The 18,880-nt window shown below is 42.1% G+C and overlaps 1 protein-coding gene across 1 annotated transcript; it reads right to left on the bottom strand.

Annotated features, from left to right (window-relative positions):
* Window positions 1-2,108: 2,108 nt before the first annotated feature.
* On the bottom strand, window positions 2,109-17,962 carry Scrg1 (stimulator of chondrogenesis 1). The gene is made up of 3 exons (XM_075984555.1): window positions 17,772-17,962; window positions 4,667-4,919; window positions 2,109-2,330 (listed from the first exon to the last, which is right to left on the bottom strand). Exons 2-3 carry the CDS (start codon window positions 4,903-4,905, stop codon window positions 2,276-2,278), a joined length of 294 nt encoding a protein of 97 aa, XP_075840670.1. The 5' UTR covers window positions 4,906-4,919; window positions 17,772-17,962; the 3' UTR covers window positions 2,109-2,275.
* Window positions 17,963-18,880: the final 918 nt, after the last annotated feature.

Here is an 18,880-nt window from a genome sequence, read left to right as displayed (position 1 = left end):
GAACAAACAGAAAATGAAACAGATGACTAATAGTTTTCTTTATTTAGCTGTCTGATAGTTAGCTGGTCCAGAAAGGCGGTAGGATATCCCATGTTGAATCTGGTTTTATTACCAGTCCAGTGAGTGAAGAAAGGCCAATAAAATCGCATGCTATTTAGATAACTGATGTTTTTTTCTATTGAATTTCTTCATGCATTTTTAATGATGTGATATTTACAAACATGTTCTGACAGATATAGAGATGTAAAGACTTTTTAGGAGGAACAGGACTGAGATTACCTGAAAATTGTTTGACTCAATCTGGTAATACTCGTATTGAATAGACAGCAGTTACTCTTCTAGATGGGTCTTAACAGGACGTCAATGCATAGTCTTACTGCTTTGTCACGAAGTGGTACCTCCTAACCTGCCTTCAAGATGTGCTGTGTCTCACGCTTTCCCCCACAGCCCTTTGACAGTACCCTCTGTTTCCCTATAGAAGGCTTCATGTTTACGAATAATAACTTTTTTACGAGGACAGCTTTGTTAGAACACATGTTCTGAGAAGACATGCCTATCTTATTCATTACTAAGAGCCCAAGAATCTGAATAATGACTAGCACCTAGCCGGCATGTAATATGTTTTTATAAAAAATGGAAGTTTCTGAAATTAACTTTTTTGGGTATTATGAGTCAACGCTTATATTTGAAAACATAAGGTTATAACATCTTTTTGTTTGTTTGTTTGTTTGTTTTGTTTTGTTTTGTTTTGTTTTTCTAAACAGGGTTTCTCTGTGGCTTTGGAGCCTGTCCTGGAACTAGCTCTGTAGACCAGGCTGGCCTCAAACTCAGAGAGATCCACCTGCCTCTGCCTCCCGAGTGCTGGGATTAAAGGCGTGCGCCACCATCGCCCGGCTTATAACATCTTTTTAAAAGTCTTTTTCTTTTTTGTTTGTTTGTTTCATTCCTTTTAAAATAATGTCTCATGTAGCTTAGGCTGGACTCAAACTTACCACATAGCTGAGAATGTCCTTAAATGTGTGATCCTTCTTCCTCTCCGTTCCCAGAGCTGGAGTGAAGGCATGTACCAGCATATCCTGTTGTGAATATTAATTAAGACATGTTGCATTCGTTTATGCTGTGGAACATTTGTCTAAAGATGCGAAGACGTGTTACATTCGTTTGGTTAAATAAAATTAACCTGGGGTCAGAAGGCTGAGTCAGCAACTAGCTGACAGGAAGTGGTAGGGAGGAACCATGAGTAGCTAGGGTTCTTGGGGGTGAGGGGCTGACCAGAAGGACGTCCTGTTTTTCAGGAGACAAGAGCAAGGAGAGAAGCTTAGCTACTTGCTATTCAGCCTCTCTGAGAGAGCAGAATTTCACCTCAACCTTATTGAATCTGGAGTTCTATAGAGGGAAAGAGATCTAGGTAAAGTTTCCTTTAGCCGGTGCCTGAGGGAACAGAATTCCAGCCTGGCTGCAGCTGGTGCAACCGAAGAACTCCTGGGAGCTGTGGAGTTGCAGTTGCCGACTAGGACAGCAGTTGCTTAAGGTGCAGCCACTGGATTAAAACAAAACAAAACAACAATATCCAGTTTCTGTAGTACTGGGGCTTGACAGCCTCTGCGTGCTGTCAGGCATCTTTCAACTGAGTCACATGCCAGTTCTCTGTGTCTTTTAAAGTGCAGGCAAATGTATCATGGTCTTAAGGATACAACGGTGTGTTTGAATGGTATTCAAATTCTGCTTTTGACTTGTTGATATTTTAGACTTGAGTAGGAAAAAATGGAACTAACAATATCACCTTTAAGGTTTTTTTTTTTCAAAACAGCAAAATTAAATTGTACTTAAAGATGTGGAATATGTAATAATATACCTAAGGAAGGGTTCTTCTTCTTTTTAACAGAAAATGTGTACCTTCCCTTCCAATAGATTCATTTTATTATCTGGTTCTGTCTGTTCAATCTGCCTGATCAAAAGTCACAACCAACAACTGAAGTTTTCTATCTTTGAATCAGGATTGTGGTTATCCATTAGGGGACAGGACCCTTACTGGATGTAGTGAACTCCTTTTAAATAAAGGTCCTCTAGCCAAACGTTTTAAGCGGTACTAACAACATCCACAGAGACAAGCTGAATGGAAGTAACTTTTATTGCTGCTTTAGCCAGGTTTACTAAGGCAAGTGAGACTTTATACAATCTGGACTTTCATCCACGATGGAAATCACAACTGTAGCTACACTGATGCAGTTTGTGGGAAATTAGGGACCGCCTTCTCCAGAATGCATGCAGATCCTCAGGGACTGTTGCAGGGGATCACAAAGGAGATCTTTGGTCCGAAGAAGACATCTCTGAAAGGAAGAACACCGGTAAACTCAGCGGAGAACTACAGCACATGTTAGTCTTTTCTGGATTGAAGATGGATGGTGTTTCCCAGGGTTTCATCTCATTTCATTGTAGGCAAGTCAAATAAAAAAAAATAGATAGATAAATAAATAAATATATTAAAAAAAATCAGTAGGAGGACTTCCCACAGAAGCCTCAAGACTGAAAAGGTATCTGTGTTTTTCTTTCACCCACTTACCAACCATTGATGTTATGCTATTATTTGTCTATAATTAAAAGGAAAAAATAGATAATTTTTAAATCTAATACAAAAGAGTTCACTTTGATGTGGAGATGGGTTATGAAGTTTAAATTTGGGGGCAAGAGTCAGATCGGTAGACACTTCTTTAAAAAAAAATCAGACAAAGTTTAAAATATTTATCTTAATTTAAATATTTATTTAAAATATTTTTAATTGTATTAAATTTATTCTTATATTTAATTTATTATTTTATTATATTTAATTTAACTATCTCAGCTTCCTAGAAGTATCCTAGAAGCTATTACCTTTTGGGTCAGAAAGGTAGGATAAGATAACAACAAATGCGTGAAATAGTATAAAACTGTATGTACAGGAGGTGGGATTCTGATTGTTAGAAACGCACTTTGCATAGTTTTTCTGTAGCTACTGGAAAAACATCTCAAAGTTACAGAGACACAGTTTCTGTATATTTACACCTCTGTTTAAATGTGTTAACAGTCATAGTCACAAAGTTATATCAGAAAATAAATATAAGCCCACTGCAGTAAGTGGGTTTAATAGTCCAATAATGAAAAAAAAATTAATGTTGATTGGCATTTAATTTCTACAGTATAGAAACGTACTTCATGGGGTTAATAACACACGCTCTTGTGTCACGTAATACAGGGCTTCTGAAACCTGCTTGGGAGCCACCTGAGGGCTCCTTGAACGCTAATGGCAGGGCCTGCCCTGCACAGCTGGTCCCGTCGGTGCGCCCTGGGGTCCGAGCGCAGGCGCGCACTGAACGGGCACTGCTCTGGACATTGTCTCCATAGTAACATTAGCTAGTTATGCGAGGTGTCACCTGTCCCTTCAGTCAGCCTTCCCCGTGGAAAGAGGTTTCTTAGAAGGATGAAAATATGATGTCAGATGCTGGAAGCAATTTGAAACAGTATTAAATATCCAAGATCAAAGTATCTGAAATAATCCTTAATCAAAGGAAAACTATCTTAAAATCAAGGGCTAAAACTTGATTTAATCTCCCATTGTTTTTTTTTACTTAGCATATACCAAAATGCTAAGCATTAGTATTTTCCAAAATGTAAATTGTTTTAAGCATATTTCATTTATAATTAACTTATGCGTGCAGCTGGAAGATCCTCCCATGGTCCTTACTGATATTACCCCATTCCATTAACTCATCTAATCTAAAAAAAAAATGATCAGTTTTTAGATTAGTTACAATGTCAACTTTGAAGTTCATTTATATTATCAATGCAATAGATGTTTGTTGTTGTTGTAAGAACTGACTGTAGAATTGAACAGGCTAAGGTATTGTTTTTCACATTTTTATGTAGGTTTTGCTATTGTTGTTTGTGACAGTCTCATCGTGTAGCTCAGGCTAGCCTCCAGCTCCGATCTCTGGCGTGTGCAACTCTACTCAACAAGAATGCTACACAGCGTGGATAGTTCTGAAAACAGCTGGGATTTGAATCTACTTGAGAGCCGTTCATTTTAGCAAACCTAGCTCTGAACCTGCTCTACGTCAGGTCTGGTGCCTTATGCTGTGGACCCAGCACTTAGGAGGCTAAGGGAGAAGCATCGTAACAGGTGAGGTCTCAAAGGTCAGTCTGGTCTATATAACAACAGCCAGCTTGAGCTACAGTTGAGATCTTGTCAGGAAAAAAAAGATGGTAACCGAACCATGAGTGTATTAAGTGGATGGAATATATTAATACCTATGAAAGATTGATTACCATCATGACATATAACAAACCTTCATTGAATGTCACATTTCTACAACATTCAAAAAATGAAATAATGCATTTCTGGGTTGTTGTTATAATCATGATAAACCGTATAAATAAAGAAGAATAATGGTAAAAATATGTGTCAGTTGGCTAAACTGTGTTATGTACATTTGTGTAGATTTTCAAAGTCTGTGTCTTAAAGATTTGCATAGAGAAATATTTGGGAAATTTGTCTTCATACCAGCACTGAAAGGTGGATATCTAATTATAAATTAATCATTTGGAAAAAAGCATGAGACAATAAAAGCTGATCCTTTAAGAGGCCTTTCCTACAAATACAGCAGTACGCCGTGAAGTTTCATTCCCTTACTTTGGGCAGCAGAGCAGTTCGCTGAAATTGCAGTAACAGATCATCTCGCATCCCTTCCCATCCCAGAAATGATGCTGGACATTCGGGTCGATCAGCGTCAGGTCGGCTCTGCCCTCTGGAAGGCTGTGACAGTTACGGTCTTTCAGCATCTTTCTGTAGCAGGAAAGGCGACTCGAAGGCATGGCTTGGGCTCCTAACAGCAAAGTTAGCCCGAGGGTGACAAGCACCACCAATTTCATCTTGGCTTTTGTTCCTGAGATAGAATAACAAACGAAACAGGTCAGCGTTTGTTTTCTAATAGGTGGGATTCGTCTGAGCATAAAGTTTTGTATGTTGTCATACATTTGGGTATGAGGGGAATTATTCTTTTCCATGCTCTTTGTGTTTTTCACCGTGTAACTTTCTGACCTTGAAATACTTGTCTAAAAATTCAAATGTCTGGACACCACTTAAAAAAATAGTGGGGGGCCAGGGAGATGACTCGGGGGGTAAAGACACTAGCCACACAAGCCTGAGGACCTGAGGTCAATCCCTGGGAGCCATGTAAAAAGCCGCTTGTGTTGGCCTGCATCTGTAATTCCAGGATTCAGTTGATGAGATGGGATGGAGGAAGAGACAGGCAAATGGCTCAAAAGCCACGGGCTAGCTCACCTGGAGCACACAGGCCGGCAGCAAGAACAGCAGAGATCTGTGCCAACAAGGTGGACAGGGAGAGAATAACTCTTCAAAGAGAACCCCAGGCCCTCTGCCTTCTACACAGTGCCGTGGTGCGCGTGTGCCTGGGCTCACTCACAGCCACACTTATGCATGCATGCATGTGTGTGCGCGCGCACACACACACACACACACACACACACACACACACACAACAATACTGAAGGGACAAGGGATGAGACTCTGTCTTTGGTAAGGGACCCAAAGTCACTTGTCTGTGTGTAGTCTCTCAAGAACAGCTGCTTTTAACAAAATATAAGCTCATAAGAGTTCATAGGACAACCAATACTGCCTAATGAACTTGACATCTCATATGCTATAGAAACATAACACTGTCAAAGAGCCTCGGTCCCACTCTCACAGGGACAAAAAGCTTATTTATGCCAACAGTCACAGGTAATAGTCTATGAATATATTTATAGTCCATTTATTTTCAAATATCCCAGAATTATTCTTTGGACTAATTCTCGTTACAAACATATTTTGTTTTGTCCACATAGACTACTAATCTGCAACTGAAAATGGAGGCTTGGATTCTTCCTCCTCTAGCGCAGCCCTGAGCACCTACCTTGGGGAGCTGCTACGTGAACCTGTGAGCACACTCTGTGGATGGACTTCTAACACTGCACTTATTGTAAAATAATCTTCCTTGTCTTCTACCCATCAGTCTCTGTCGGAACAAAACAAGTGTGGTACCCCAGGAGATAAGTTAATAGAGGTCATACAGGGCTAGACTATTCGGTATGTTTGTAATCAGTTTCCTCTGTGTTAGACCTCAGGGAGTAGAGCCTGTACTTTAAGAATTATTTATTTACTTATTTATTCGTTCGTTTATTTATTTATTTATTTATTTGAGACCGGGTTTCTCTGCATAGCTCTGGCTATTCTGGAACTTACTTTGTAGTTAAGGCTATCCTCAATACTGGGATTAAAGGCATGTACCATCATTCCCCCTCCTCCCCCACCCCCTGAGGTCATAAGACCAAGGAAGCGCTGTCCCTGCCCCTCGTCCGCTCAGGAGAGTGGCCCCTATGCCACAGCCCGGGCAGCACAGTAGAGCTGACCCTGAAGATGTGGGTGTGGGAGATCCGACCCTGAGGGCACGAAAGCAGGGGAACTGACCCTGCCCCTTGTTCAGAGCTGTGAGGGGTGAACTCGCCAGGGCAATGCTGGAGAGCGCACCCTGGTGGTGAGGACCAGGGACAGCTGGCAAGCTGACCAACTCTCAACTACCCAAACCCAGAGGCAGGATTATGTGTTGGCTCACCCCAGCATCCACCCATCTGTGATCTGCTGGAGCACGCGAGGGTCCGGCCCTGCAAAACCAGAGCTGCAGGATCTCCACAACACAAGGAAACATCAGTATAACCAAGAGAAGTCCCATTGAGGGCCCAGCATCAAAAGTGTAGCAGAAACCAAAGGCCTCGAACCAGGCCAATGGCTCTTTGCAATGAACACTTGCAAGTAAAGTTATATGGACAGAGAGTTTACTGCGTGACTCACTGGGTCACACTACAGCTTCCTTGACAAGGCTGATTTTTTTTCCTTTTTCTTTTTTCTCTTAAATATTATTATTATTATTATTATTATTATTATTATTATTATTATTATTTTGGATTTTCGAGACAGGGTTTCTCCGTAGCTTTTTGGTTCCTGTCCTGGAACTAGCTCTTGTAGACCAGGCTGGCCTCGAACTCACAGAGATCCACCAGCCTCTGCCTCCTGAGTGCTGGGATAGCAGGTTGCAAGGGCAGAGGGTGGATACGAAGGGATGGGGAAGTGAAGGGGACAGAGATGCGAAAGACACAAAGAAAAAACAAAAAGAAGGAAGGAAAAAGAAACATTTTAGACTATGATGCTGTACTGTCCATGAGTCTCTTCTACAAAATAAAAATATGATAACCTGGCGAGACAAAAGAACAAGTAGGAAAGAATATATGAATTTTAGAGTGATTTCTCTGAATGGACTGTGGGAACAATCCCAGGATCTTGAACAGGAGGGATTTAGTCACTCGTGAATTTTAATAATTAAAGATATCCACTGTTTCTTTTTACTACTAAGTCAAATAAAAAAATGTTTTTAATTAAGATACAGAGAAGTTGGTTTCAATGTGATATTTTCATACTCACATGCTTTGTGGCCTCCTGCTCTCATCTGCGCCCCCCAGTACACTTCCATCCCCCAACTCCTGCACTCTTCCTCCTGAGTCCCCTTTCTGCTTTTATATCATTTTTTCCTTCTTCTTTCCCCTCCCCCTTCCTTATGACTTCTTTTTCCTCTCCTCTGCGCCCCTTCTGGTCTCACCATCTATTGTCATTTTTACGCGCACACACACACGCACACACACACACACACACGTCAAGAGTGGACATGTGTTTGTTTTTTTCTGAGTCTTGCACTGTGAAAGGAAGCAATAGTACTGAAAGGAAATTCAACTCCGAGACCTCCCATGACTAGGGACAGCTTATGAGTGACTCATCTTAGGTAAAATATGAAATGTTGAATAAAGTCTGATTTTAAGTTTAGAGAAGAAAAATATTTCATCATATTCCTAAAAATTTCAAGTTTTATTTCGTATTCTCATTTGAGTTCGTCATCTTTGACCCAGCTTATAATTTTTTAAATTGGGCATACTTAATTCTTATCTATAAACATTACTAAAAAATGACAAAAATGAGCTCTATTTATATTGCCTTTTATTTAATAGAACAAAACATTAGTTTTACAGTATATTACAATCTAGTATTTATGTATGATATATATGCATACATATATGATAACCTAAAAATGGACTTTTCCCAGAGTGTAGACTATAATTCATACTTGTTTTTTCTTTTATTTTTGTTAGTTTGAGTTTTGAAATAGAGTCTCAAGTAGCCCATGCTGGCTAGTATGTAGGGTCTTGAAGCCCTGCTCCTCCTGTCTCTTCCACATAAGTGCTGGCGTTGCGCATGCGCTGTTACACCAGCAGTATTCATACGGTGAAAACCTTAACGCTGTGAGGTGTTCTCGTTCTCAGCTACTTCCTTAACACCAACCAGATGTGTTTCTTCAGAAACAAAACCACATACCTGTTGGCAGAGGCCGCTTGTTTATTTCCTGGCTGCCCAGACCGAAAATAATCACACAGAAATATTAATTGCAATACTGTTTGGCCAATAGCTTATGTGTATTTCTGACTAACTCTTATATCCTAAACTAACCCATCTCCATTAGTCTGCGTATCACCACATGGCTGTGGCTTACTGGATAAAGTTTCATCCAGCGTCTGTCTCTGGCTGGGCTACATGGCATCCCCCTGACTCCGCCTTCTTTCTCCCAGCAATCAATTTAGTCCTCCCCCTGCTCTATTCTGCCCTATCACAGGCAAAAACAGCTTCTTTATTCATTAACCAATAAAAGCAATACATAGACAGAAGGATTTCCCATGCCACATGACCGACACTTTTTGCTTTTAAAGAAGACGAGAACCACCACATTATAAACCTTTGCTATGTGGCAGGAAAAATCACAGCCATCAGTCTTTAAGGAAGTACTTGTGTAGAACTAACAGGCTCCACTCATTGAGTAAAGATTTTTTTACAGGTTTTCTTTTTTTAAAGTGAAATTGATATACAATAAACTACAAATACATCAAACATAGACTTTGTTAAATTTGGGTGTGTTTTTTCTCATGAAGCCATCACTACAATCAAGACATTATTCATATAATTTTCTTATTCCTCCCCTCCATTCAGCAACCACTGATTTGCTTCTGAAGCCATAGATAATATTAATATTCTATAATTTTATATAAAATAATATATGTGAAAGCCACACAACTTTTTATGTGGGTTACTTCAGTACAGTCATTTTGAGGCTTAGATGATTTATTGCTAAGTAGTCCAACTGTATATCCTATAAATTGTCTATGCATTTTCCTGTTAATGAACATTTGGGTATTTTTCAATTTGGAATAGTTACAATAAAGGAACAGTTCTGTGCAAGTCTTTGTATGATCAGGGCATTTATTACTCTTGGGCAAATATGTACATGTGGAATAACTGGCTGGTCTGGACGGTGGAGGCCAGAAGTCAACCTTGGTATCATTCCTTGGGAACCATCCAACTTGGTTCTTTTTTTTTTTTCAATTTTACTTTATGTGTATGTTTTGCTTGTCTGCCTGTATGTGTACCATGCACATGCCTGTTGGATGCCCTGGAACTGTGTTTATGGATGGTTGTGGAACCAGCATACGTGTGCAAGAGCACCAAGTGCTCTTAAGTACTGGACCAGCTCTCCAGGCTCACCTTGGTTCTTGAGACAGGAGCTCTCCCTGGGTCTGGGGCTTGCCAGTCAGTTAAGCTGGCCGGGGATCTCCAATGGCCGTGGATTTCCATCTCCCCAGTCATAAGATTACAAGCATGCACTGCCATTTGTGACTTCTTTTTCATGTGGGCTCTGGGGTTCAAACTCAGGCCAGGTTTACATGGCAATCACTTTACCAGCAGAGCTATTGCCCCCGTCCTAATTTATTTTCACTTTTAAATAAGCTATCAAATTGTTTTAAGCAAAGTGGTTATGCCATTTCATATTCCCACCATCTGTGTGGTTTCTACACAGTCTCTGACTCTTGATTTGGTCACTTTTTACATCTTGGGTATTTTAATGCATAAATAATGGTTTCTCATTGGTTTTTATTGCCATTTCTTATTCATTGTTTGATGTGGAAAGTCCTGCTATATGTGTTGCTTTTATTGGTTAGTGACTAAAGAAACTGCTTTGAGCCTATAGCAGGGCAGGACAGAAGTAGACAGGGAAAATGATACTGAATTCTGGGAGAAAGAAGGCGGAGTCACAGACACCAAATGGCCACCAAGGACAGATGAGCCAGAACCTTGCTGGTAAGCCTCAGCCACGTGGCCATACAATTTAATTGAAATGGATTAAATTAAGATGTGAAAGGTAGCCAATAAGAAGCTAGAGCTAATAGGCCAAGCAATGATTTAATTAATACAGTTTCTGTGCAGTTATTTCAGGTCTAAGCGGCCAGGAACAAACAAGCAGGCTCTCAGCAATTGTTGATGTTGAGTCACCCCAGCCTCCTGCTCGGCTAGCTTATGCCCCGAAATAATTACACAGTCACTGTATTCTTTTAATCACTGCTTGGCCCTTAGCTCTAGCCCTTACTGGCTAATTCTGATATCCCAATCAACCCATCTCTAATAATCTGTGAGCACCGGTCTTACCGGGAAGATTCTAGGTTGGAGCTTCATCACGTGTGTCTGCCCGGGAGCGGGGCATGGCGTCTCTGCTGAGGCGTCTGCTCCCGAGAGGAGAGCTGTCGAGTCTGACCTCACTTCCTCTTCCTCCCGGCATTCTGTTCTGTTTACTCCACCTACCTATGTCCTAACCAATAAAAAAGGGCCAAGGCAGTTCCTTTATTAGCCAATGACCTTCCTCCATCATCCCTCCCTGTCATTATGATCAATTTCTAGATTTTCATCTTGTTCTTAAGTATGGATTCTGTTTCTCTATTTTTCATTTTCATTGATATGTGCTGTGGGAGAATTGTCTGTATTCTGTCAATCATGTATTTTAATAAAACACTGATTGGCTAGGCAGGAAGTATAGGCGGGTCAGCCAGACAGGAAGTAGAGGTGGGGCAATGAGAACAGGAAAATGCTAGGAAGGAGGAAGCCCATTCCTCCCATTCCAGCCCAGACCACCGAGAAGCAAGATGTAACCTGCCTGACTGAAAGGTACTGAGAGCCATGTGGCTAACATAGATAAGAATAATGGGTTAATATAAGCTACAAGAGCTAATAAGAAGCCTGAGCTAATGGGCCAATCAGTTTTATAACTTATGGAGATCTCTATGTGATTTTCTTTGGGGCTTGCTGGCTGTGGGGTACTGGGTGGGATGGAAATCCCAATGAGCAGGCCCCTCATTGTTACAGGTATGTGTATGTATATGGATATCCGCACATTCAATTTAAACAAATAAAAGAACCCCTATAGCCTTTCCCAGTTGCACAGCAAAAGAACTTCACTTGTGAGCGCTCTACATTTGTGCTAGTCCCAACAACTGCCTTTGCTCTAAGCTGTCTGTGGGTCTCTAGAATATGTTTACCAGTGCTTCAAGACAGGTGAGATGGGAGCCAAGCGAGTATCTCTCGGGGAAGGTAGCAGGTTGGATGTGTGGCCTAACTCTCCCTGTCTCCAAGGAAAAGCTGGGTGCTGGATCGCTTTACCTATTTATTCTGTGTTTGGCTGAGGACAAAAGCCACAGTGATGTGCTCATGGTTCAATTTCAATGTTTTCTTCATAGCTGTGAACGTAGTATAATCTTAACCCTGTCACTCCTCAAAGACAAGCATAGCCAAAGCCAGTCCATTTGATCGCACTAGGAACAGATGCAAAGTTATATACATGGCTAGCCCTTGCCTTCCCCTATGACGTGTGCTCTGTGATTAATTACTTTATGTTGCTTTGTTTAGTGTAGCTCCCTGGGAACTAGTGCATACTTTCCCTGTTAGTGCTCTGAGCAAGAAAGACAGAAGGCAGCTCCTGTGGTAGGACCAGGAAATGCCGAATCCCTTCCTTTACTCCTTGGGGTAAAGCTGAGCTGGGGGTTCCCTACCGATTGCAGGGCACACTGTGCCAGGCATGGAGACTACAGTGAGGGCATGACCCCACCTTTCCTACCCGTTCTCACCAGGTCATAAGAGCCTCTCTGCTGACGGGATTTCTCACAGAGGGAAGTTAACCCTCTGTGACATTGGGAGTCTCTGACATTGGGAGGCAGAGGAGGCAGGCAGATATTTGTGAGTTCAAGGTCAGCCTACAAAGTGAGTTTTGGGATAGCCGGGGCTACATGGAGAAACCCTACCTTAAAAATGCAAAAGAAAACAAAAATAAAAATAAAGAAATATCTGTTTTTTTTCTAAAACGGGGTATGTGTGTGTGTGTGCACTCATGTGTACACATGCACTTACATCCTATATACCCACATATGATTAAAAGAGATGATCCTATTGCCTTATAGCTCAACAGTGATGAATGACAGATATGAAGAAGTAGAAGGAAGGCCTCAGGATTGCCCTAAGAAGTTCACATGGTCTTTTAGATAAGATGAAACTTGGGTCTGGGGAGATGGCTTAGCAGGCTTACCAGGTAAGAGTAGTTACTGCACTCCAAGCATGAGGACCTGAGTTTACATCCCCAGTACCCATCTGATGGGGATGTTCTATTGGGAATTCACCAAGGCCAGCTGGCCTGGGCCTGAAAAAGCCTGGGATAAAACCGGACTCGCTGAACATAGCGGACAATGAGGACTACTGAGAACTCAAGAACAATGGCAATGGGTTTCTGATCCTACTGCATGTACTGGCTTTGTAGGAGCCTAGGCAGTTTGGATGCTCACCTTACTAGAACTGGATGGAGGTGGGGGTTCCTTGGACTTTCCACAGGGCAGGGAACCCTGATTGCTCTTCGGGCTGAGGAGGAAGGGGGACTTGATTGGGGGAGGGGGAGGGAAATGGGAGGCGGTGGCGGGGAAGAGACAGAAATCTTTAATAAATAAATAAATTAAAAAAAATAAATAAAAAGACAGGCATGACTGCACACTTGTAACTGCAGAGCTGTTGTGGCAAGGAGCTGGGCAGAGGGAGAAAGATAGAAGTCAGGAGGATTGCTGGGGCCTGGTGGCTGCTGGCCCCAAACAGCAGACTCCAGGTTCAGTAAGAGACACTGTCTTGAGAAGGCAATCCTGAGAGGAGTGGGACAGAGTACCCAATGTCCTTCTCTGGCCCCTGGTCATGTACCCAGGTGCATGCACACACATACATGCGGAAGATAATGCCAAACTTCCACAGACCCTTGCCCAAGACAAAATGTGGTTTTAGAGAATCACTCATTCAAAAACTGTGAGTGAAGCGCTGCTTTATCCACAGGTGTGAGGCGGTAAATAAAATAAACTCTTTAGGCTGGAGAGAGGCCTCAGCAGGTAAGAGCTACTGAGTTAACAAGCTCTCTTACAGCTTTCGGTCTGTGGGGAACAACAAATATGAATTGCATCTATAACGTATAGCTTGTAGTATTCAACACAGAGAGTCCACAGTTAGAGAACTAAGATGTTATTTTATTGCAAGAAAATTTCCTAAACATCGTGCAACTTTAAATGGGTGAGATGGCTTATTTCCTTTTTTTAAATCTTTCTTTCTTCCTTCTTTTCTTTCTTTATCCATTTATTTATTTTTACTTCCTAACCACACTTCCTCTCATTCTCTCCTCCCAGTAACCCCAACTTCCCACAATCCACACCTCCTCCTTTTCTCTTTAGAAAAGCGCAGGCCTCCCATGGTTACCAACCAGCCATGGCATGTAAAGTTGCAGTAAGGCTAGGCACCTTCTCTCCTGTTACGGCCGGCCGGCTGGAGGAGACATCCCGGTAGGAGAAAAGGGTCCTAAAAGCAGGCAACTGAGTCAGAGACAGCCCTGTTCCTGCTGTTAGGAGTTCCACAAGAAAACCAAGCTACACAGCAGTAGCATGCGCAGAGGGCCTAGGTGAGAAGGAAGATTTCTATCTAAATATAAATGATCAAAATAAATAGTAATATCTGGATATGGTTAGTATACACCCATAATCTCAGTCCAAGTCTGGCCTCTAACTCAGAGATCCACCTGCCTCTGCCTCCTCAGTGTTGGGATCACAGGCATGTGTTGCCATGGTAAAGCATTGAAAAAAGTCCACAGTTTTAGCTAGGAAATTGATGTGGGAAGTCCTTCTGTATATGTGTTGCTTTTATTTGTTAATGAATAAAGAATCTGCCTTGGCCTATGATAGGGTAGAGTAGAGTTAGGTGGGGAAAACTAAACTAAATGCTGGGAGAAAGAAGGCGGAGTCAAGGAGATGCCTTGTAGATGCTGGCAGGAACAGACTTGCAGGAACCTTGTTGGTAAGTCATAGTCATATGGTGACACACAAATTAATAGAAATGGGTTAAATTAAGATGTAAGAGTTAGCCAATAAGAAGATAGAGCGAATGGGCCAAACAATGATTTAATTAATACAGCTTCTGTGCAGTGATTTTGGGACTGAGAAGTCAGGAACAAACAAGAGGCCTCCTACATCAGGCAATGATGGTGCATGCCTTTAATCCCAGCACTTGGGAAACAGAGGCAAGAGACCTCTGTAAATTGGAGGGCAGCCTATTCTACAGAGCAAGTTCCAGATAGCCAGAGCTGTCTCCAAGAAAAGTACAGGACCTAAGTTCAAAAGATAAGTGAGTGGAAAGCTGGGGACCCCTGTATTGAATCTGATGTTAACTAAAGTTTGCTCCTTCAAGTGTCTCCATTACACACATACATACAAACAAATCTTTTACAAAGAACACAAAGGTGCCAGAGAGATGCCTATGCACTTAAGAGCATTCTCTACTCTTACAGAAGACACTAGTTCAGTTCCCAGCACCCATATCAAGCAACTCAATGCAATTCCAGGGAATCACACACAAACATACACACACACACACACACACACACACACACACACACACACACTTTATTTAAACTGGAAGGAATCAATTTCATGGAACTTCAAGAACAATACTTTGGTGATAATTAAATTTGGAATGACTATAGTCTTCTGTCTTAGTCGACGTTTCTATTGCTGTGAAGAGACACTATGACCAAGGCAACTCTTATAAGGGAAAACATTTAATTGGGGTGACTTGCTTACAGTTTCAGAGGTTCAGTCCATTATCATCATGGTGGGATATTTTGGCATCCAGGCAGACGTGATGCTGGAGAAGTAGCTGAGAGTCCTAAATCTTGCGGGCAACAAGAAGTGGTCTGTCTCACTAGAAGCAGCTTGAGCATAGGACACCTCAAAGCCCGCCCCCACAGAAACACACTTCCTCCAATAAGACCACACCTCCTATTAATGCCACTCTCTTGGGGGGCGGATTTTCCTTCAAATCACCACACTGTCTGAGGACGGTGAGAATTTAGGAGTATGATCTTAAAAAGCCAAAGTTGGAAGTGGAGACGTGAGAGTAAGCAGGATGTTTACTGATGGCAGTGACCGCCACGCCTCTGACCAGGAGATAGTGTAGAGCAAGGAGAGAAGAGGAGGAGGAGAGCTGAGGCGCTCTGTGGCTTGAAGAGGAGACACCAGCAGCCTGAAGGCGATGACTAAAGTTTAAAAACTGTGCTTTTTTTCATCACTCCAGCACTCGATTCAATGCTTGACTCAGAAAAAAAAAATGGAAACATTTACTTAAGGAATGAGCAAATATATTTCTGGAAAAGCGGGTATGTTGCCATACCGTGCACCTCACGTCTGGGCCAGAGCACAGCGTAGTACTTCTGGCCAAGGCTCAGTCTACAGCGATGGAAATTTCCATGCCTGGCAAGCACCTATGGTAGGCTTTTTTTAAAATATTTTTTAACACTTTATAAATGACATGTTGTAGCTGAAGCCTTCTCCTTCACTTAGGTTCAGATAAATGGCTTTAATTCTTGCCTAACCAATGGAAAGTAGTGTTCAGGCTGCTTTGTTCCCCAAACATGCTTGTTATTTTTTTTTTAAACCAAGAAACACCAACCATGATCCTTGGAAACCCATCAAGACTTTATCTTTTTCGAATCCCAGCCAGAGTGAGAAGCCTGGCCATTTTGAAGGACACTGCTCTCCAGTTTTTCTCTTTTCAGGTCACACACATGCACTTAGAACTCTTCCTGGAGAACATTCAACATGTAGGAAAGCCCAGCGAAAGACAGTTGGTCTGAAGGAACAGGAGAACCTTTGAGACTGTTATGCCCTGGTTTTCTAAAAACTTCAATCTGGTGACCTTAATATTTTCCCCAATGTTGTAAGCTGCCACTCATCACCCAATATTAGCCTACTTAGAAATTTGCATATACCTGTCATGCACTTTGCTAGAAAAATAATCGCTGCAAAGAATGCAGAATTGCAAAGAAACTTTCCACATAAGCACCAACTCGTTGCACTGTCGTTTGGAAGGGGGTTGCAAAGTTTAGTTCTGTGGGAGTTTCTGGCAAGCTTTTGAATGGCTGGAGTTAAATGGGGCTGCAAAAAAGAAAAACCAAATCGTCTAATGGGCAAAACTAACAGGGAGATGTAGTTGAAGCATGCAGATGGCTGCGGTGCTGCGTTCTTCCAGGCAGCTGGTGTCAGTTCTGGGAACCAGTGTTCCGAGCAGTGGAATGAAACAGAGTTGATGGGTAGGCTGAGAGAGCAGTCCATTTTCAGCTCCCTGTCAACAGCTAACAGGAGAGAAGCAAGCCTGCAAAACCGATACACAACTCCAGCCCCGAAGGTTTGGCACCAGACATTTCAAAATGATAGTTGGGAGATATTAAAATTGTTGTCCTAGCTATGCTTTCTTGGACACTGAAAGCAACAACAAAAATAAAACAGATATTTTAAAATTTTTCTCCTTTTCTTATCAACTGTCTTAGAGGGGGGTTGTGCTCGAACAATTAAATTCTGAAGTGAAATATCTGAAAGCACACGCAACAGAGCAGAAATTTCATAGATAATGGGATAAGCCTCTCAAAAAATCCCTGTAGCGGACATGGCAGCCTGGGTCCTGAAGACATTGTCACTCTTGGGAGAGCAGTCTACATAATCACCTAAGGCCATCTGCTTTCAAACTTCTCAGAGCGTGCTACAAGATGATACCAGTACCCAATCTTGCATCATTTTAATTTTTTTCTGACCACAAGAACTCACCAGAGGAGAAAAGGACCAACAGTGGGGAAAGGTTTCCATATCCTGTGCAAGAAACGGAGTCAAGACATCTTAAAGAGGTATTTTTCTAGGTCCCAAGGAGAGAGCGTTCTCTCCACCCCAGCGAGCGAGGCTCTGTGCTGCGTTCTGTGGTGAGAACACCGTGGATGCAGTCAATGAATTCCCTCTTTGTGTCGCACGTTTGCGACCCGTTTCTTTTCAGGAATCGTAGTTTCGCAAAGCAAAACCATTTGCTTCCTTTGACACTGCAACTAACTTCGTGTGGAGGATTGGCAGCAGTCTTACCTACTTTGTCTCCCACATAATTCGGAGGGGGGCCGCGGGGGGCACTAGATGCAGAGTCAGTTTGCAGTTAAATGAAGGTCAGAGAGTAATCCGTCTCTTCCCGAGCATTTGGTCAAATGGCTTTCCGCATCAAGGACCTACATTTGCTTCCCTGTTCTGATCAGATTCTGTCGCCTTATCTCAGGACTCATCTCTTTCAAAGTGCAGGTACCATTTCCTCAGAGGACTTCTCAATCTCCACGCCTTCCCCTCTATTCAGCACATATCTGAATGTCTACGCCAATCCACAACTGCGGTTTAGAAGAGAATAACTGATCTAAAACGTTTGCATAGAGAAAATTTCATACCTTTTACTTTCTTCTCAGTCTTATTGGCAGAGGAATCTTCTTAAAGAAAGGCTCCAGCTCACTGGGTAGTCTGGGCAAAGGAGGAGAGAGGAGGTGCTGGAAGGCGGTTCCTTACAAACGAACCTTTGTCTGCCTTGTCTCAGCCTGGGATTGACAGCCTCGGCTCCAGCCAGCAAGGAGGGGAGAAGGGGAGTGGAAAGAGACAAGAACCGTCTCTCTTGGGCTCTTCCAAAGCAGAATGAACTAAAGAGTTTCTTCACAGAGGGACATAACGAGTCTATACAAGAACCTCAGTGGTGCAGAGTCTCGAGGCAATAAAACTTGAAACCCTGGGGATTTAAAAAGAACACAGAGTGACTTGTACCTTAGAAGTTTGGGGGTGTGAGGAGGGAGGAGAAGAGACAGGGCAGAGGACATGCTACTTAGAAAAAGGTAAAGATCTCTTGCCCTTTTATGGTGTCCCTCACCATTTGTATAACTTACAACATTCTGAGAAAAGGTAATTTGAAATTCATATTTTTATCCCACCATCATTTATCCATTTGATGAAAGTAAATATAAACAATTAAACAGAAAATTATTTGGTCTCAGAAAAAAAAACTCAAAAGGAATTGACCATATTTTGAACAAACAGTAAAATTCTAGAAATTGTAACCTCTCTTTAACTATCTGTTAGTTTGTTTGTTTGTTGAGATAGGGACTCCCTGTGTAGCTCTGGCTGGTCTAGACTTGGCTACGTCCACCATACTGCCCTCGAACTTGCAGTGATACTCCTGCCTCAGCCTCCCGAGTGCTGGGATTATAGGTACATACTATCACACTCAACTCTCATTTAGGCCTTTGACACTCAGGAGCAAGCTTACAGGAACTAGAGACATTATAGCAAAATAGGCATTACATAGGAAGAAAATGAAGAAAAGGGCAACCCGGGTTATATTAAGAAAAGCAGGACAGTGAAGGACAAAGTAACAACTTTGGGCTTTGACAAGTAGCTTTGCATGGCCGAAACCAGAGATCTGGGAAATGAAATTAGAGAGACAGGAAGAAGTAAGTGACTGAAATACATCCAGTGACAAACAACACGCTCTAGTTACAGTCCATGGTTGAGA

Source organism: Microtus pennsylvanicus, chromosome 9 (genome assembly GCF_037038515.1).
Source record: "Microtus pennsylvanicus isolate mMicPen1 chromosome 9, mMicPen1.hap1, whole genome shotgun sequence".
Classification (NCBI taxonomy): Eukaryota; Metazoa; Chordata; class Mammalia; order Rodentia; family Cricetidae; genus Microtus; species Microtus pennsylvanicus.
The sequence above is the reverse complement of the archived record's forward strand: the minus strand, read 5'-3'. Positions and strand labels throughout refer to the sequence as shown.

What these genes read in the sequence shown, in the direction of transcription:
- Scrg1 (XM_075984555.1), bottom strand. Translation starts at nt 4,905, where the DNA reads ATGAAATTGGTGGTGCTTGTCACCCTCGGGCTAACTTTGCTGTTAGGA. An exon ending in GAACTGCTCTGCTGCCCAAA is followed by an intron (nt 2,331 to 4,666) that starts GTAAGGGAATGA and finishes TCTTCCTTTCAG; the next exon opens with AGATGTCTTCTTCGGACCAA.